Source organism: Carcharhinus amblyrhynchos, chromosome 1, assembly GCF_965287045.1.
Source record: "Carcharhinus amblyrhynchos chromosome 1, sCarAmb.v2.hapA, whole genome shotgun sequence".
Lineage (NCBI taxonomy): Eukaryota > Metazoa > Chordata > Chondrichthyes > Carcharhiniformes > Carcharhinidae > Carcharhinus > Carcharhinus amblyrhynchos.
This window is the reverse complement of record NC_137324.1, coordinates 179,168,717-179,189,462: the sequence shown is the minus strand read 5'-3', so window position 1 is coordinate 179,189,462 and position 20,746 is coordinate 179,168,717. Positions and strand designations below refer to the sequence as shown.

The 20,746-nt window shown below is 46.1% G+C and overlaps 1 protein-coding gene across 3 annotated transcripts in view; it reads left to right on the top strand.

Moving 5' to 3' along the window:
* LOC145348062 (protein phosphatase 3 catalytic subunit alpha) overlaps positions 1-20,746 on the top strand; it is a 272,223-nt gene that overhangs the window by 246,106 nt on the left and 5,371 nt on the right. For 2 of the 3 annotated variants that reach the window (XM_080196202.1, XM_080196218.1), the window contains 5 exons: positions 1,489-1,614; positions 4,406-4,483; positions 6,817-6,843; positions 10,604-10,688; positions 11,336-11,433. In XM_080196202.1, the coding sequence (XP_080052328.1) occupies positions 1,489-1,614; positions 4,406-4,483; positions 6,817-6,843; positions 10,604-10,688; positions 11,336-11,433 (414 nt within the window). The remainder of the gene's footprint in view (positions 1-1,488; positions 1,615-4,405; positions 4,484-6,816; positions 6,844-10,603; positions 10,689-11,335; positions 11,434-20,746) is intronic. The other variant, XM_080196211.1, reaches the window with a different exon arrangement.

The following is a 20,746-nucleotide window of genomic DNA, read 5'->3' as shown; positions in this document are numbered from 1 at the left end:
AGCAGATCTGGAGTCTGTGCAGACATCAGGTCATTTCCATTAGTGAAAGATTGTTTTTATTTTATTTATTATTAGTCACAACTTGGTTTACATTAATGCTGCAGTGAAGTTACTGTGAAAACCCCCTAGCCAATCCCAATGCAGATTGTGTCTGTTCTTTAGCTTTCACTCTGAGGTTCTGGGATCTAGTTCAGGCTGGAGAGGATTAAATGTGATCTACAGGAGCACTAATCTTTACAATAATTTCTGATTGCTGTATGCTCTAATGAACATATCTACGGGTGAGAGGGATTACTTCCATGTAGGCTGCAGTGATATGTTTAGATCCTTTAAGGAATTAAGTTTTTATTATCAGGAACTTTCAATAAAAGATTACAAATGGGTGCACGCAAACACCAGGATCTGTTGCGCTCTGATTGGAGACTGCAAGTGTTTACACTGCATCCATGTGTTCTAAAACCCTCCCAGGGACAAGTTGTCTGATTATTTCATACCCGTGAAGTGTAGATTGCCTGGAAGCGCGGACCCCACCATTGCCTGGAAGTGCGGACCCCACCATTCTTTTCAGCTCCCCTTATCTAAGGAAAGGTATTGGAGGCAGTCCCGAGAAGGTTCACTGGGTTGATCCCAGGTAGGGAGGGATGCTGTTATGAAGAGAGGGTAAGTAGGCTGGGCCTGTACTCATTGGTGAAGAATGAAAGGTGACCTTATTGAGATGGATCAGAATCTCGGGGGTTTTGCAGGGTCGATGTTGAGAGGTTGTTTCCTCTTGTGGAAGAGTCGTGGACCAGAGGGCAGAAGGTCAGAGTAAAGGGTCATCCATTTAAGACAGATATGAGAAGGAATTTCTTCTCTCTTGGCAGTGAATCAGTGGAACTCTTTCCCGCAGAGGGTTGTAGAGGGTGGGCTATTCAATATGCTCAAGGCTGAGGCAGGTAAGATTTTTAATCAGCGAGGGAATCGAGGGCCATGAGGATAAGGTGGGAAAGTGGAATTGAGGATTATATCAGATCTGTCATGGTTTCAGTGTGTGGAGGTGCCAGCGTTGGACTGGGGTAAACACAGTAAGGAGTCTCACACCACCAGGTTAAAGTCCAACAGGTTTATCTGGTAGCAAACGTCACTAGCTTTCGGGGCTTTGCCCCTTTGTCAGGTGAGTGGGGAGTTCTGATCACAAACAGGGGATATAAAGGGCGAGTGTGAGTGAGGAGTTTTCCAGCTTCCTGTTATCAGGGTCTTGTTAGAAATCCATGTGAGATGTTGTTACTGACAAGTTGCGGGGCTGTTGTTTCGAATTCTCATTGAGCCGGTGTAATCAGGAATCCCGGACCCTGGGGCTGAATCTGTCAATGATCGCAGTGAGATGTTTGGGGAGATAAACTGAAAAAAAAACCATTGCTCAGTATGATTGAACAGATCTTGTGTGAATTTGGACCACGGCAGGAAATTACTGACCTTAATTTTGCTGTGTTTTTGATTGTCTTCCAGCTGCAGTATTGAAATATGAAAATAACGTCATGAATATTCGACAGTTCAACTGCTCCCCTCATCCCTATTGGCTGCCCAATTTCATGGACGTCTTCACCTGGTCTTTGCCGTTTGTTGGGGAGAAAGGTTTGTGACGATGTTACAGGGGTCAGCGGGTCGTCCCCTGGCTCCTGAACCCGAAGGTGCTGGATTCCAATCCCACTCCAAAAGGTGCCCAGCCTACCTCCTTGCCCCCCACCACCGAGACCTGATTTCCATCACGTGGAGGGGGGGGCGCACACACTTACTGAGGCCATTAATGTCCCAATTAAATGGTAATTATGGGCTCCAGTTCTCAGTGGCCAGAGCGCAGAGGCCATCGTTTTAAGGAGTTCTTATTAGGACAGGAACAAATGGAAGTGCTCATCGACTGGGGGGGTCGTGCACTGTGTGCATCACCCCCTCGCACCGCCCCCCCCACCCAACCCCTCCCTATTTATCACCCAACTCTTTGTTCCTTCCTGTTTACCCTCCAAAAGCCTGTCCCAACCCCTCCCTGACTGGAACGAGGGGGTGCTTTGAAATGATGACATGGATCAGATGACCATATATAAACATGCCTCCGAACAGCCATGGTGAGATGCTGAGCACATTAATGACACATTGTGAAATGTAACCCTCCCCCAGTTAATAAATATATTCACCCAGTCAAGTAATAGTATTACGAAGAGAGCATGTATCATTGGGTGTTAATTAAGAGCTTACCTTTGTAACTGCACAAATAATGAAATGCAGAATATTACTTTTATAAAATTCAGTCACCAGGAATATAAAAGCTCAGGATTGTCTTTTCCCCATTTCCGTGATCCCTGCAGGCTGAGATCCCTCCAAAAAATCTGCACTCATCTAATTTTGGCAGCTGTGCCCCGAATTTCTGTAATTCCCTCCCTGAACCTCTCCGAATTTCTCTCCCCCTTTAGGGTGTTCCTCTTTGTCTGAAGTTTTGATCGCCTGAACTGACTTGATTTGATTTATTATAGTCAAATGTATTATCATACCGTGAAAAGTATTGTTTCTCGGGCACTACACAGATAAAACATACCGTTCATAGAGAAGGAAAGGAGAGGGTGCAGAATGTAGAGTTACAGTCGTAGCTAGGGTGTAGAGAAAGATCAACTTAATGCAAGTTAAGTCCATTTAAAAGCCTGACAGCAGCAGGGAAGAAGCTGTTCTTGAGTCGGTTGATGGACCTCAGACTTTTGTATCTTTTTTCCAATGGGAGAAGGTGAAAGAGAGAATGTCCGGGGTGTGTGGGGTCCTTAATTATGTTGGCTGCTTTACTGAGGCAGCGGGAAATGTAGACAGAGTCAATGGATGGGAGGCTGGTTTGCGTGATGTCTCCTTGTATGACTGTGTCAAGTTTTGTTCCATAATCGCTCCTGTGAATCACTGGGGGGCATTTTAGTTACTTTGAAGGTGCGAACCAAGTACAAGTTGTTGTTGTTAGACAGAGAGAACCCAGATGAATCCAGGACTGTGGATGTAGAGTTAAATCCCTGCTTGCTTTGCACAGTTTCCAATCTGACAAATAACCGTAATATTAAATTATCCACAAGTGGAACTAACCCAGAAGGCTGAAGTTGCAGAATTTATTGGTTTAATTTCTTTGAGGAACAAGTTGAGATGTAATTGCTGGAATCCCATTTTTCTGTGTCTGTGAACTTAGTAAATGAACAGATTAATGTGGAGTTCAGAGCTGCGTGAGGAGAAGCCAATGACAAACTCGTGGGAAAGGTTGGATATAAAGCAACTGTGAGCAGAAACATAGCAGCAAATGTGTTTGCATCAGATTGCCAAGAAAACAGTTTGAGCTGAAGTTACCAAAAAAATTGCACATGTCACCACAGCATAGACATTATCCAGAGTGCTGCCAAACTCTCTCCATCTCCAATAGCACAGGGACTCCCTCAGATCCACACACAAAGACTAAAGAGATGACTTACTTTGTTCCAGTTCAAACCAGTGATTTCTGGAGTTATGGGGCATTGAGGATGGCCACAAAAAGTGGGGGCTCCAAATGTGAGACATTGACAACAGCGTCCTCGCGTTGTCAGGGAGGTGGGGTTACCGTGCCGTTGTCAGGGAGGTGGGATTTTGGTGGTGTTGTCAGGGAGGTGGGAGAAAGCAGCCATTACATTGGCAGCAATAATGATCAAACACAATTACTTCCACACAGTAGACATGACAGATGGTTATTACTTGCAAATCCTTTGGAGAACAGATGACCATGTGTTGAAACTGTGGTGGTTTGGATTGGAGCTGACTCTCACTGAGACTGCACTTTATCAGCCATATTATTGCAATGTTTCATTCACACAGTCCCAACAGGGAGGGCAGCATCACATCACCCACACTCTGACCCTCTCACTCTGACCCTCTCACTCTGACCCTCTCACTCTGACCCTCTCACTCTGACCCTCTCACTCTGACCCTCTCACTCTGACCCTCTCACTCTGACCCTCTCACTCTGACCCTCTCACTCTGACCCTCTCACTCTGACCCTCTCACTCTGACCCTCTCACTCTGTCCCCAGTCACTCGCGGTCTGGCTCTCTCCTCATGGCCAGTTTCTGTGGTCTCTAACTCTGGGTGTTCTGGACCCTTAGCCAATCACTGAGCTTGTCCCTTTAGCCCATACTTTGAGGTGCTTCCACTGTGAATTCCAGTGGAAGTGTTTAGGGTTCTGAGTGTATGGACCTATCGATAGCAGTTGGTTAGTTATGTGAAGACATTGATCTGTGAGCTCGGAATGACAGCTGCTAAATGCTCCTATTGCCATGAGTTCCAGGTGTCCCTCCTGATTGGGTGAACTGTTCTTTGATTGCAAAGCATTACAGGGGGTATGGTTTGCTGATTTTTTGATCCCTGTCTCCTCCTAGTGACCGAAATGTTGGTGAATGTACTCAGCATCTGCTCTGACGATGAACTGATGACTGAAGGAGATGACGGCTTTGATGGTAAGACATAGCAGCTGGACTGCAAAGAGAAACTGCTTCTGCTGATAAACCTCTCCTGAGGGCTAAGCTGAAAACACTCTTGTTCCCCATTTGTTCCCAAAGGCCATTCTGGCTCCATGCCTGATGGTTCATTTGCATCGTTCATTCATGATTTTAATTCTTTTATCTTCCTACACTGACCTTCTAACCGCGACTCCGAGGCCATTCCCAACGTTCCTGCATGTTATAGAGCAGTGCCGAAAAAATTAACCAATCAAAGTGTAGTTGTTGTTGCAGGTTAATATTTTTGTAAAGTGACAAGCTAACCTGTTTTAGGGACATTTCAGCAGCTGAAAATATCGAATATACTTCCTGTAAGTATATACCACTTCCTGTGCTTCTCTTCATACTTCCTAACTCAAAGTTGCTCACATAAAGGACCATAAAACACAACTGAAGCAATTGGTGGGAGAGATCTGATGACCGTACGTTGTACAAACACACCTACTCATGGAACCTTGCAGCACCCTCTGCCCAGCGTGGCTGTGCTGCCTCTTTGAAAGAGTTATCCAATCATTCCCATTTCCGTGCCCTTTCCCCAGACCCCTGCGTGCGTGTCCAAGTATTTCTCCAACTCCCCTTGAGAAAATTCCTTTCGAATCTTGTTCCACCGCCCTTTCCGACAGCACCTTCCAGACCACCAAAACTCAAGTTGCTTTCAAAAAGAAAACTTCCTCCTTGGGCCCTTTTTGGTTCTTTTGTCGGTCGCCCAGAACCTGTGTCTCTGGTTTAAAACAACAGGAAATGTGAAAAACTGGGGTTGTTCGTCCCGGGATATAGTTTACTGGGTGTTTTGATCTGAGTTTACACCTTATTGAGGGGAAGCGATGGGGGGGACAGAGAGAAACTATTCCATTGGGACCAGAGGCACATTCGCAAAAATTCAGATTAAATCTTTGAAGAGTAAAATGAGGAAATATACCTCCACTTCTGACGCCTCATCAGTTGTTAATTTGAAATCTGTGATCCTTTACTAACGGAGGAGTCAGAGGGGAGAGGGCGGGGTCAGGACAGAGGGATTGAGGTCACATTCCAATCAACCATCATCTTATTGAATGGTGGAGCAGGCTGGAGGAGCCAGGTGGCCCATCCCTGTCCCTCATTTGTACCTTTGCATTAATAGATTTTTTGTTAGTCAGATGTGTTAAACTGTTTGGGGTAAAGGTGGGCCTGTCAGTTTATGCTGCAAATCAGCCATTATCTCATTGGAGGAAGCTCGAGGAACTCAATGCCTCATCCCCGTTCCTATGGTTACCAGCCCTCCCACTACTGGGAACAGTTCCTCTCTCTCTACTCTATCAAAACCCTTTGCGATTTTGAACAACTCTTAGTAAATCTTCCCTTAACCTTCTCGGCTCCAAGGAGAGCAACCCCGTTTCTCCAGTCTCTCCCCATAACCAAATTTCCTCATCTCTGGTGGAACCATTCTAGTAAATGACCTTTCAAAGGTCAAGTGACTGTTGTAAAAAGATATAATCTTCCACTTGTATCCTATTCTGTTTCTCCGGCATAAGAACATAAGAAATAGGAGCAGGAGTTAGCCATCTAGCCCTTCGAGCCTGCCCCGCCATTCAATAAAATCATGGCTGATCTGTCATGTCTCAGTTCCACATTCCCGCCCTCTCCCCATAACCCTTAATCCCCTCGCTTATCAAAAACCCATCAACCCACGTCTTAAAAATATTTAGCGAGGCAGCCTCCACCACTTCAACGGGCAGAGAATTCCAGAGATTCACCACCCTTTGAGTGAAGAAGTTCCTCCTCAACTCCGTTCTAAACCGCCTCCCCCTTTATCCTGAGGCTGTGCCCCCTAGTCCTACTGTCCTTTCTGAGCGGGAAGAGCCTCTCCACCTCTATCCTATCCATCCCATTCAACATCTTATACGTCTCAATGAGATCTCCCCTCATTCTTCTAAACTCTAACGAGTACAAGCCTAGTTTATTCAACATCTCCTCATAGTTCAACCCACTCAACTCTGGAATCAGCCTATGTACACAATGGATAGCATCAGTAGACAGAGCAGAGAGCCATTGCCTTAATTACATTGCTAAATTACATTGAATGAGCTTTGAGTGCTAACGGGAGTAAAATGCTGCTTTATTCCACCAGTTATTTTTGGGTTTTTTTCTTTTCTTTTCCTTATCTAATTTGTTTCTCTTCTATTTCCACAGAATTTGATTTTAAAACTTTTCCATTGGTTATGTCAGATATTTGTACCTGTGTTTGTTCCCATTCTCCACAACTTCCTACTGATCTTTCTATCTCTTTATTTTCTGGATTTTCTTATGAGAAGAACATCTCACTTATGGCCAGAAGAAAGGTACAAACCAAATGACTTGTTGAAGAAGGGCAAAGCTGCTAGGGGCTGGCTTGTTTTTTTAACCTGTGCTATTTGAGGGAGATTTTAAAAGCACACCTTTTGAAGACAGATTAGTTTTGTGCTCAGAAGCTTGGAGCTTTGGTATTCACTAACTAGGCTTCTATTAAATGAGCTTGCGGCCTTTTTGTATTTAATCTCAGTAATTCAGCTCTTGGACAGAAGTTTCACAGAGTAGGAACTAGAAGCTGAACTTTGTGTTTTCGCTGCTGGGTTGCATTCATTCCCCTGCCTCTGTGTGGAATAAAGAGCTAAACGTTTTCAGTCAGCTTGTGTGTTTGTCAGAGAAACGTCTTAAAAACTAAATGCAGTCTGTCTGACTTCAGGCTGAACGATCCAAGCCTTGGAAGATTGCAAATTTCTGACAGCTGGTATTTGTGTGTGAGCCTTGACAATGTGTGTCAGTGGGGAAGGGGGCTGCTGTGATTTGCAGGCAGGTCACACCCGGATCCAGTTCTGCCTTTGCCCGACAATCAGATGTGGATTCCAGGTGAAGTAAGGAATAGGATCCGTAATCTGGTCTTCTGTAATATTGGGGATCCATGGCCATTTATATTGTTACTGCGGCTGCTTTCCAGCACAGATTCTCCCTCTCCACAGAGGCTTTGCCAATTGATACGCTTCCCCTGCCTATTGAGAGAAAGTGGCAACTACAAACATAATCTTCAAACACAGAGGAAAAAGACAAAAGGGTTAGGAGATTGAAAGTCTACCTGCCTCTGTGTTGGGAACTTGTCACCTGAAGCTTTTGAAGCAATAATTCTACCAGAAGTGACTGATTCGAGCTATCAGGAGAGAGACTGGGTGGTTTGGAACTTTTCTCCAGAACAAAGAAATCTGAGGGATGACCTGATGGAAGTCTCCAAAATTATGAAGGGATTCACTAGGTTGGACGTACAGATGTATTTCTAGAACTACAGGTTATGAAATTAAGGCATGTAATATACTAATAATTGACTAGAAAATTCAAGAGGAACTTCTTCACCCAAAGAGTAGGGCAGATGTGGGACTCGCTCCCACGGGGAGCGGGGAGAATGTGGGACTCGCTCCCACGGGGAGTGGGGAGAATGTGGGACTCGCTCCCACGGGGAGTGGGGAGAATGTGGGACTCGCTCCCACGGGGAGCGGGGAGAATGTGGGACTCGCTCCCACGGGGAGCGGGGAGAATGTGGGACTCGCTCCCACGGGGAGCGGGGAGAATGTGGGACTCGCTCCCACGGGGAGTGGGGAGAATGTGGGACTCGCTCCCACGGGGAGTGGGGAGAATGTGGGACTCGCTCCCACGGGGAGTGGGGAGAATGTGGGACTCGCTCCCACGGGGAGTGGGGAGAATGTGGGGCTCATTCCCACGGGGAGTGGGGAGAATGTGGGACTCGCTCCCACGGGGAGTGGGGAGAATGTGGGACTCGCTCCCACGGGGAGTGGGGAGAATGTGGGACTCGCTCCCGCGGGGAGTGGGGAGAATGTGGGACTCGCTCCCGCGGGGAGTGGGGAGAATGTGGGACTCGCTCCCACGGGGAGTGGGGAGAATGTGGGACTCACTCCCACGGGTAGTGGGGAGAATGTGGGGCTCATTCCCACGGGGAGTGGGGAGAATGTGGGACTCGCTCCCACGGGGAGTGGGGAGAATGTGGGACTCGCTCCCGCGGGGAGTGGGGAGAATGTGGGACTCGCTCCCGCGGGGAGTGGGGAGAATGTGGGACTCGCTCCCACGGGGAGTGGGGAGAATGTGGGACTCGCTCCCACGGGGAGTGGGGAGAATGTGGGACTCGCTCCCACGGGGAGTGGGGAGAATGTGGGACTCACTCCCACGGGGAGTGGGGAGAATGTGGGACTCGCTCCCACGGGGAGTGGGGGAGGTGAAAAGTGTGGATGTATTTAAGGGGAAGCTGGAGGGGGAAAGGAACAGACGGACACACTGGCTTAGATAGAGTCAGGTGGGAGGGAGCTCATGTGGAGCAAGAACTCCAGCTGGGCCGAATGGCCTATTTCTATACTGAACAGTTGATATAATTTGGAAAGCAAAGTCCTTTCCATGTAAAGTATTGTGCATCATCGATCCAATCCCTGTTCCCAAACCTCAGCAGCCTGTACTGTATAAAGTGAGACAGTCAGCCCTCCTCACAAAGGCCAGCAGCTTGGTCTGAATGGGATTGTAACATCAGCCCCTGCAAATATCTTTATTCATGACACGAGGCATTTGAGAAATATTGACTCTGGTTAATGTTTAAGGAATTGGATTCCAGGGCAGGGTCAGCTTTCCCATTGGTTTCTGCCAATCCCGGCCAGGGTTATGGTGATGAATAGTAACACAGTTCAGGGATTTTGATCTTGAGAAAAGGAATAATCTCTGACACTGGGAGTTAGGGGTAAATTTATGGGGTGATGGGGAAAGGGGACTGGGTGGGATTGTGGGCAGTGCAGACCCGATAGGCCGAATGGCCTCCTTCTACACTGTAGGGGTTCTATGATCTCTCAGTTGGACCATAACCTCCCCCTGAACAGGTCGGCACGGTTTCAGTTTAATAACTCAGTTTTGAAGATGCTGCCGATCAGTGTCTCACTGAGGCATGAGCCAAACATGCAGAGGATTTAAACTGGAGGCTTGAATTTACCGTCTCCCGATTCACAGGCAAGAGGCCAACAAACTGATCCAACTATCCTATATCTGAACAAGGTTGGAATATATGTTGGAGAGGGATGGACTTTATTCAATTCTAATTCCGTTACTATTCATTCGGGTAGATGTCGATGCTTTTCCAAATCTTCTCCCTAACCCTAATCCAGTGGCAGTGTTTCCAGCTGATTCAATTATTGATTGTCGCAAATCTCAAATCACCGTGTTGTATTGTATTGCTAATTCCTAATACGCTTACTAATGCTCTAATCCATTCTGTTTCCCAAATCAATCCAGCTAACTAGTCAATGTTCACCTAAAGTGATCCAGTTAGTCAGAGGACCTGGGCGAAAAGTTTCCAGTTGTGAGAATCTGCTGCTTATGTCCGTAAACTTTCAGTGGGGACTGGAAGAGACGCAGTGTGTTCCGAGTGTGATTTCCCAGCTGGATGTGACAATCCCAGTGACGCTGGCTAGTGTGTGCTGTCCATTATTCTGAGGTGGGGGCTGGTGTGGAGATACAGCTTTAGTCACAATGGAAGCACTGGGGACCTCGCTAATTGTCCCACACTGATCTCCCGTGTTCCTAAACACAACATTGGATCACCCCCCCCCCCCCCCCCCCCCCCCACACTCCCCCCACATACCCTCTCCACTCACAAAACAAATCGATTTACCCACAGAGTGAGTGTGAGTGCAAACCCAGAGCAATCCAGTGGGGAAAGTGTGACCAGGCACAAAGTGATCAGTTTGTCCTCACCCCTCTCTCCAAAATGTTCCACTGATGGGGAAATTAAACAAAGTTCTCGCTTCAGCTTGCAGCGTTATTAAATACATTGTTGTTTTAAATATCTGGGTTGTTTAGGCGTGCTCTGTGAATCTGAAGCATCTTGTGTGCTCGAAGGGTTGGTGTGAATTTAATGTTTTTAATTTGAAACCTGGAGCTGGTTTTGGGCAGGATTCCTAACACAGACTGATGGATGTTGATGCCGTGTAACTCGCTGGATTGTTCAGAGATTGGAGTTCTTCTCGCCTGTCAGTGCAGGAAGGGGGTTATGACGTTAATATTGCTGTGCTGTTTTGCCAGGTGCGTCAGCTGCTGCCCGTAAAGAAGTTATCAGAAACAAGATCCGAGCAATCGGCAAGATGGCCAAGATGTTTTCCGTCCTCCGGTAAGACCAGCGCTGCCGTTAGCGAACGTTGACTTTCTTTGGCTTTGCTCCTGAATATCTCACCACAAGCCCCTGCTCTCAGCCTGATAATCCAAGAGGGGTTCCGGAATCCGGGAACGCTGCTTCCCGGGAGCCGATGGCCATCATCCAGATTGGCCTGTGCATCTTCTAAGCGACAGAGGGAAGTCCACCTTGTACGTGTTGGTCAGTATTCTGAGGAAGTGAGGGAGGTGGAATAATTAAAGCAGGAAAGGGGGAATCGGGAGCATTGCAAGAAAAATCATTGAGCTGCAAAGGAGAGTTGGTCTTGACCCAAACTCCAGTCTGCTCCAGAAACCTCGTTCACCCCCATCCTGCCCGTTAAACTCCTCTTAACGATATTCAGATTGTTTACGACCTGCCCACCTTCATTATTTCATTTGACGTCCAGATCACATTTACAAGTTAATGGTGTGAAGGTTCAGTTCTGGCCTGAGGTATCTCCCCGCACCTTTGTGTTGGGTTTATGATCACCAGATGTGGATTGTGGAGGTAGGTACCATTGACCGAGGATTCCAGGCAGTCCCAGCTGGAACGCGACTGTTTGACTTTCTTCCCGTTGCAGCGGTTTGTGTGCAGTCGGTAATTCCTGTGTTGGCCTTTTCCAGAGAGGAGAGTGAGAGTGTTCTGACACTAAAGGGCCTGACTCCCACAGGAATGCTTCCGAGTGGGGTGCTGGCTGGAGGAAAGCAAACGCTCCAAAGCGGTAAGCACAAAGTTTAATTTCTGTCCCAATTGTTCTCATGTCGAAAAGTACACTTTGCTGTCGCCAATGATTTTACAGCCAGTGGTTTCCGATTGGACACAATCTGTCACTGGTAATGCCCGACACAAGGTGAATTAGTACCAGTTCCTGGCTCTCCGTTACAACACAACCCCCGTTAGAATTAAATTATTTCAGAAATGAAGTGATCCTTCAAAGGGCCTTGGCAACAGTATTTGGCAAACATCTGTTTAAATGGCCAAAAGAATCTTAACTTTGCATCAAAAATTTCTCTCATATCGTCTGACCAAGAGCTAAACTCAAGCAGCAAGTTCTACTTGTGTGTTCACTGTTACTACAGACATGGAAATCATTGTCATCATCTGTACAGTTAGTACACTCAGTGGTACACTGTGCAAATTCTGCGATCATTTCTACAGAGTGTGCAGAGAGTGAAATGTTTCTCGGGTGTAGATGAACACAGGGAAGGGGGGAGGATGCAGGGAACAACAGCCATTCACCACTCAGACTCATTCCCTGACTTGTATCAGGCAGAGACGGTTAACGTTCCGATGGCCAGGGAAGGTTGTGGAGATGAGAGCTGTGCTGAGCAGTGTAACTTCCGACACTCCATCCCTGCTCCAAACCCACCTCGCTCATCTCAGTCTGTAAAACTGCTGTGAACAGACAGTCAATAACCTTCATTGTTTCACTCATGTCAGTATTGCCAGAAGAGATGCACTTTCCACAAAATATCCAAGATAATTTGGGTATAATTCTGTAATGAGGGCATTATCCTGCAAATTGGTGAGTGCATTGTGTGCTTTTCTTGTTTATTGTGATGTGGCTAATTTTCATTTCCCACCCTGTGTATTTGGACAGTTCAGATAAACCTGATCAAGCAATGCCATGGAAGACATGAATAAACTTGGTGCAAACATCCGTCCACAACCTGCCATTTATACTTTGCTGATGAAAATTATATTACATTTCTTCTCAAAGTGTTGGTAGCCCTGTTAATAATAGGGCAGATGTTAATTTTCAGGATTAGGTGACACACTGGCGAGCGCTGCTGCCTCACAACGCCGGGGACCCGGGTTCGATTCCAGTCTCAGGTGACTGTGCAGAGTCTGCACGTTCTCCCTATGTCTGCATGGGTTTCCTCCCACAGTCCAAAAGACATTGTTGGTTGGGTGGATTGGCCGTGTTAAATTGCCCCTTGAACAAAGAACAAAGAAAATTACAGCACAGGAACAGGCCCTTCGGCCCTCCAAGCCTGCACCGACCGTGCTGACCGACTGAACTAAAGCCCCCTACCCTTCCAGGGATCATATCCCTCTATTCCCATCCAATTCGTGGATTTGTCATGATGTCCCTTAAAACTCACTACCGTATCCACTTCCACTACCTCCCATGGCAACGAGTCCCAACAACCCGCCACCCTCTGTGTAAAAAAATCGGCCTCATACATCTCCTTTAAGTCTTGCTCCTTGCACCTTAAACCTGTGCCACCTAGTAATTGCCTGTTCCACCCTGGGAAAAAGCTTCTGACTATCCACTCTGTCCATGCCCCTCATAATCTTGTAGCCTTCTATCAGGTCTCCTCTCAACCTCCGTCGCTCCAGTGAGAACAAACCAAGTTTCTCCAACCTTTCCTCATAGCTAATGCCCTCCATACCAGGGCAACATCCTGGTAAATCTTTTCTGTCCCCTCTCCAAAGCCTCCACATCCTTCTGGTAGTGTGGCAACCAGAATTGAACACAATATTGCAAGTGTGGCCTAACTAAGGTTCTATAAAGCTGCAACATGACTTGTCAATTTTTAACCTCAGTGCCCCAGCCAATGAAGGCAAGCATGCCGTATGCCTTCTTGACTACCTTCTCCACCTGTGTTGCCACTTTCAGTGACCTGTGTACCTGTACACCCAGATCCCTCTGCCTATCAATACTGCTAAGGGTTCTGCCATTTACTGTATATTTCCTATCTGTATTAGACCTGTGTCCCTAGAGGCGTAGGTTAGGTGGATTGGCCATGATAAATGTATGAGGTTACAAGGACGTGGGGGGTTGCCCTGGACGCGCTCTCTGTGGGAGATTTGGTGACTTTCTTGTGCACTTTAGAGATTCTATTGTTATAAATAATTACATATTTAAGGATAATATTACCTCATTGTTAGAAGCTCTGGGCCAAAATTGTGGATGAAGAATTTTCAGTTTGGAGATGAACCCACATCTTTCTAAACCTCTCACCTCTCTTGTAATCATGCGCTCCTGTTGCCTGTGATATTTGAGTGCTGATTTTATGATCATCAGTTGCCCCAAAATTCTGATTTAAGTTAATTGTTGCAACTGAATTCCCTGGTGGTTCTTCCTGACTGAAGCCTGACCCCCTCTCACCCAAAACACACTTCCCATCAGCTGCTGATGATTAAATCAAAATTCATCCCTTCCAGATCAAATATTTAAATGACGCAGAGTAAAATATCTGTCGAGAAGGAAGATTTTCTCCAGCCACCCTCACGCTTTTCTCCTTCAATACATCAATTAGTGAAAGAACTGTTTGAAATGGGGGCACCATTTATTCGATTTATCTCAACTGCTTAGTTTATTTTGGGTAACTTGACTATTCCTTATTAATAGCTTGTTACAGATATTATATCTATATTACAGTATAATGTATCTTAATATTTCCCTAGCCCCTTTGCGTGTTTTGGTGGAAAGCTAGAACATCTTTTCATTTGTAAAATGTTGGTCTTTTTTTTAAAAACAAGGACAGGACACGTAAATATGTGACCTCTCATTAATCTTTACTTGGCTGCAGGTCTAACCAATGTCTTTATTTTAAAAGAATGTGTACAATCCCTTTCCCCAGAGGTATTAAGGAAGGGAGGTTTAGAAACCTGTCTGTGTTTGCTCTGTAAATATGAGGCAGGTTTCTGATTACAGTGGTTCTGATATTGCTGCTAATTTACAGTTGTGTGTTTGGATTGAAAACCTGTAACGTGAACTGGAGAAATCCCTGAAGATTGAGTTTAATATGTTTATATATTTCTGTGAAAGCTAATGCCAGCCCTTGGTGTGACAGATAAGTGAACACCTTAACATCTATCTACTTAGCAATTAACCATTTACTTATTAAAGTTACTAAAACACGCTTAGTGCCATCTGAGCATCAGTTTTAGTAGATGCTCTTGGATTGTCCACATAATGTACTTTTACTGAAGGAGGAGGATTGTTAACAACACAGTATCTGTTCCCCCTCTTTACTCTGTATGATGTGCATGTTGAATGTATAAATTTGACATGATGAATATTGGGTGAGCGTTGGACACCAGTGGAATTGGTCACCGCCCAGCAAAGTGTTGGTGTTGCTCAGTACTTGAGATTTCTCTGGTATTGTTGGCTTGTATTGTCACATTTGATTAACTGAAGTAAACTGTCTTCCAATATCTTTGTGTGCGTGCGTGTGCGCGTGTGTGTGTGTGTGGAATGGGGTTGTCAGTTCAGTGCTGCCTGTGAACTTCCTTTCTGCTTCACTCTTTCCGATATTCTATTTGCTTCCTGATGTACTCTTTCTCTCTCCCTTCTGTCCAGATGAATCAGGTACCTGTTTCATTCACTTCACCCATGTACCTTTGTATGTCAGTGTTCTGTGTGTTGGTGCTAACTCACACATGCTAATATCATTCACCTGTGCAAACTGACATGGGACCACCACTAAAATACAAAAAAAGAAAGAGTTTCTACTTGAAACTGAACATGAACTGAGGAAGCCAGCTTCCTGGAGCGAGGATGAACTGGCCCCTGGCAGCTCCCAGCCACACGCTGTGTAGTTGTATCATTCAAGATTCTCACTGCCTCAGTTTGTATTGCTTTTATTATTCAATTAATTACCTCATTTCTTATCACTTTATTTAAGTTAAAGCTGAAAAGCAGACCCTGGCAGCAAAACAGAACGATATTCAGCATTTAAAGTATCAGATCTTAAAACATCTACAAAGAAGATCATTTAATTGGTGAGGTAAAGTACCCAGAAGTTGCCTCAATCGAATATCTGCAGTATTTGATGGAATATAAAATAATTCCTTTGCATATTAGAGACTGGCATTTTATAGTTTCCATTGCGATTGTCAGACTACGTTGAGAAATTATAGAAAGCCAGGATAAGTTTCAGATTATTTATTAGTGTCACAAGTAGGTTTGCATCTGTAATGAAGTTACTGTCAGAATCCTCTATTCGCCACACTCGCCTGTTCGCCTGTTCGGGTACACCGAGGGAGAATTTAACATGGTCAACGTACCTAACCAGCACGCCTTTTGGACTGTGGGAGGAAACCCATTGCAGACACAGGGAGAACATGCTGACTCCACACAGACAGTGACCCAAGCTGGGAATTGGACTCGGGTCCCTAGCTGCATAACCTGTTGAAGGAAATTTCCAGATAAAAAGGGTTCTGTGAGCACGTTTAACATCCAGGCTTTCAGTAAGATCAGTTCAAACGCTGGGGAGAAATCAGCCATCTGATAGAAGACAGTAATTGAGAACAGCTCCAATCACAACTGATATCCCAAACCGGAAACTGCAATCCCAACTAAACTGGACGTGCAGGAGAACAGACCCAAAGACAGACCCAAACAACAGCTGCTGAAGCAATAGCATTTCTCCGGGCTGTGAAGAATTGAAAAGCTGTAGAATGGTCCCTGGAGACAGTCGCACACAATCCAGGCAAAACACAATGTTCTAATCCCGTTCAGGGAGGAAACTTCCTACAAGGATCAGCAAGGAAATGGAAACAAATCCAGGAGATGAGTTTTAACTGCGCTGATATTACACACTGAGATGTAACTGCGCTGATATTACACCCTGAGATGTAACTGCGCTGATATTACACCCTGAGATGTAACTGCGCTGATATTACACCCCGGCCACCATTCCATGGCTGTCCTTTGGTGTGTTTCTCAGCAATGGGAGGTGCTATGCTGTTCGCTGTCCATGGGATCACTGGTCCCACCGTGTCACTGGGAAATTCGCGGCAGGGAACAGAGAATCCTGCCGGTGTGAACAGCAGGAGAATTCCACCAGTATCACTACCTCACTATACGGTTCAGGTCGGAATTCTCCAGTCTGGTACACCACACTGCCAGCAAGAATGGAGAATAGGGCGCTAAGCCAAATCTCCAGTCACAGCAGCGGGACTGGATAATCCTGGCTGTGGGCAAGCTCAGAGAATTCCAGCCCTAACCTACCCAGACCAATGCTGTTTTCAGAGTGCATAGAAATCAGTTAGGTGGCAACTGAATTTTTTGATGATTGTTCATTCTTGGGACGTGGACATTGCTGGCTAGACTGGCAATCATTGCCCACCCCTAGTTTCCCTCGAGAAGGTGGTGATGAGCTGCCTTCCTGAACCGCTGCAGTCCATGAGGTGTAGGTACACCCACAGTGCTGTTAGGGAAGGGGTTCCGGTTTTGATCCAGTGACAGTGAAGGAACGGTGATATATTTCCAAGTCAGGATGGTGAGTGACTTAGAGGGGAACCTCCAGGTGGGGGTGTTCTCATTGGCCTGTTGCCCTTGTCCTTTGAGGTGGTACGTGTTGTAGTTTTGGAAGGCGTTGCCTGAGAAACCTCGGTGAGTTGCTGCGGTTCATATTGTGTGTCGGTTTGCGGACGGGGTGTTGATGAAGTGTGCTGCTTTGTCCGGGATGGTTTTGAGCTTTGTGAATGTTGTTGGCTCACAGCTTGTGAGGGCATCGAAAGGCAATTGCCTGGTGATTCCTTCTCACCACCTGTAGCGCAGGAAGCAGCGTCAGGTTCCCTTCCCGTCAGGACGTTGGGGAACCAGTTGGCTTTTACATGAATATAGAACATAGAACATTACAGCACAGTACAGGCCCTTCAGCCCTCAATGTTGTGCCGAGCTATGTCCAATCTCAAGATCAAGCTATTCCCCTCCCTATCATTCTGGTTTGCTCCATGTGCCTATCCAATAACCGCTTGAAAGTTCCTAAAGTGTCCGACTCCACTATCACAGCAGGCAGTGCAATCCACACCCCAACCACTCTCTGAGTAAAGAACCTACCTCGGACATCCCTCCTATATCTCCCACCATGAACATTATAGTTATGTCCCCTAGTAACAGCTACATCCACCCGAGGAAATAGTCTCTGCATGTCCACTCTGCACATGACCTCTCATCCTCCTCCGGTCCAAAGAGAAAAGCCCCATATGGTGGCTTTGTGACCTTTTCCCAGTACAGTCTACAGATGGTCAGTTTATCACAGCGATATTTAAACCATGGGCCCCTTAGTTAGCAGTCTGGGATCTGATATTCCCAAAGGGGTGGGGGAGCAGAGAGAGGGAGGTGGAGGGGTTTAGGGAGGGAATTCCAGAGCTTAGAGCCAATGCAGCTGAAGGTGTTGTTGTGATTAAAAGCTGGAATGCTCAAGTGGCCAGAATTGAAGCACAGTGATCTGGGTAGGTTGTCAGAGCTGGAGGAGGTTCCAGAGATCGGGAGGGGGTGTAGGGGCTGGAGGAGGTTCCAGAGGTAGGGAGGGGGTGTAGGGGCTGGAGGAGGTTCCAGAGATAGGGAGTTGGGGTTGAGGCTGGAGGAGGTTACAGAGATAGGGAGGGGATTGTAGGGGCTGGAGGAGGTTACAGAGATAGGGAGTTGGGGTTGAGGCTGGAGGAGGTTAAAGAGATAGGGAAAGGCCATGGAGGAATTTGAAGGGCTAGGATTGGTGAACTTGCCTTGATGAGCAGCAGAATGGATCGACTCAGAGATGTTGACCTTTTTTTGGGAGTGCGGATGTGTTTCCTAGCAACTGTTTGTATATTATTGGAACACTCTCTTTTCAGTGGATGAAGGTAAGTTTGCCGAGGTCAGTAACGTACCTCTGTCTTCACCGTGGGAGAGAGCCAATTCTGCCAAATAACACAGTGATTCAAATTTCTCTGCTAGGGGACCCGCAATTTCCTCCCTAGTCTCTCACGACATTCTGAATTACATTTCATCAGGTCCTGGGGATTTATCTGCCTTGATACAGTTCAAGACTTAAGAACTGCCTTCTCTGTAATATGTACTCTCCTTAAGAAATCATTCTTTATTTCCCCAAGTTCCCTAACATCCATACCTTTCTCAACAGTAAATACTGACGAGAAATATTCATTTAGAATCTCACCCATCTCTTGTGGATCCTTGCATAGATGACCTTGTTGATCCTTAAGAGGCCCTACTATCCTCCTAGTTACTCTTTTGCCCTTTTATATATTTGTAGAAGCTCTTTGGATTCTCCTTTGCCTTATCTGCCAAAACAATTTCATGTCCCCTTTTTGCCTTCCTGATTTCTCTCTTAACCCCTACTACTACACTCCCTACACTCTTCAAGGGATTCACTTGATCCCAGCTCCCTGTGCATGTCATGTGTCTCTTTCTTCTTCTTGACCAGGGCCTCAATATCCCGAGTCATCCAGGGTTCCCGACTTCTGCCAGCTTTGCCCTTCACTCTGAGGAATGTGCTTATCCTGAACCCAGGTTAACGTGTTTTTGAAAGCCTCCCGTTTATCAGACATCCCTTTGCTTGCCAACAGACTCTTCCAGTCACCTTTTGAAAGTTCCTGTTGAATATCATCACAATTAGCCTTCCCCAATTTAGAGTTTTAATTTTTGGGCCAGACCTATCATTCTCCATAGCTATCTTTTGTCCCCTCTCTAGTCGGGCCATCCACATACTGAATGAGAAATTCCCCCTGAATAAACTCAACAAATTGCTCTCCATCCAACCCTCTAATTCCCAACATTGGCTGTCCCGGTCAATGTTGGGAAAGTTAAAATCTCCGACTATTGCCACTATTATTCTTGGCCTTTACACCAGGGAGGCAATATATCATCCTGGAGTCTCATTTGCATCCACAGAAACGCCTGTCTATTCCCCTTACAATCCAATCCCCTATCACTATCACTCTGCCACTCTCTTTCCTGCCCTCTTGTGTAGCAGAGCCAGCCGCAGTGCCATGAACCTCCAGAGCTGTCCAGTGGTCTAACCGGAACTGCCATTCTCGACTGTCATTTTGTAACTGTGCTGTAGGCAACTACTACTGAACCTCCGTAACCACCAAGGGCTGAGTGAGACTGTGTCACCAATGCCACTGGGGATGCTGTACGGTATGGGGATATATTACAAAGTGACCAGCCCGTGGATATACACTGTGTGACCGTGCAGTCCTCTCTTGGCCAGGTTTGATTTGATTGAAAACAGCTTGTGAGTAACTGTTCCCGTGCCTTTCGATTCGCACTGAAAACTTTTTTGAAAATTTGCAGATCTTTAGGGATGCATCAAAAATGTTATTGCTTTTACTGTGCGGATGGATTTCTCTCAGAGGCAGGAAAACAATATAAGATTATCAACCTGAATTGATTGCATTTTCCAAAGTTTGACAGTAAAATTGCCAAACCCAAATTCTGGTGACCTTTAACCCCATCATTCACTGCTGTTTCCCGAGAGAGAGAGAATGTTCCGGTAAGGCTGATCCCAAAAGGAAAGCAACAAGCAGAAAGTGGTCATTCTCGGACCATGTTAAGCTCAGAGGGTCACCAAAGTTGAAGAAACGAGGAGACACTGAGTGTGCTAGCAGTGCGAAGGTTCGAGTACACAGGATGTACGTGTCCCAGACTGAAAATGGGGATCTTTGGAAACTAACCAAGTGGATTCCAGTTACAGCAGAGTGTGTGGGATGTCAAAACCAAAATGGCAAGAGCTCTGCAAGAAGAAGACGAAAGTAACAGATAATGAGGGGCTCCCAAAGTGAGAATGACTGGAACTGGTAGAATCTACGGCCAGCCTGAGTTACTGATTGTTGGTCAACTCCCTCTTGAAATAATTCATTTAATCTGAAGAATTTGAACCAACAATTGCGCTTGTCACAATTGCAGGAAAGGAGTTGTCCTCTCCAAGGTGAATATTTTCCCAGGTAGAGTGCATCCAAAACTCATTTGGCAAGAACTCCCAAACAGAACGTAAGCATTAAAACAGCAAACCGTTCTGATCTGTTCCCTACAGCACAGTTTATCCTCTGATCGTAACACACGGTGGAAACCTTGAATCTCTGGCTGAGAATTGACACTGCCGTCACAGTAAAGCCAGTGTTATTTATTCAGCCAGTGTAAATCTAATACTTACTGTGAAGCTAAATCAGTCTCTTGTTTATCATTTCAAGAACAGTTGTGTTCAACAGCTGGCATTGTCACCATTCCCTGTTCCGAGAGAATGGTGAAAAGATCCAAACCGCTCTGACGGAATTAGTGAGCTTTGCTCCAG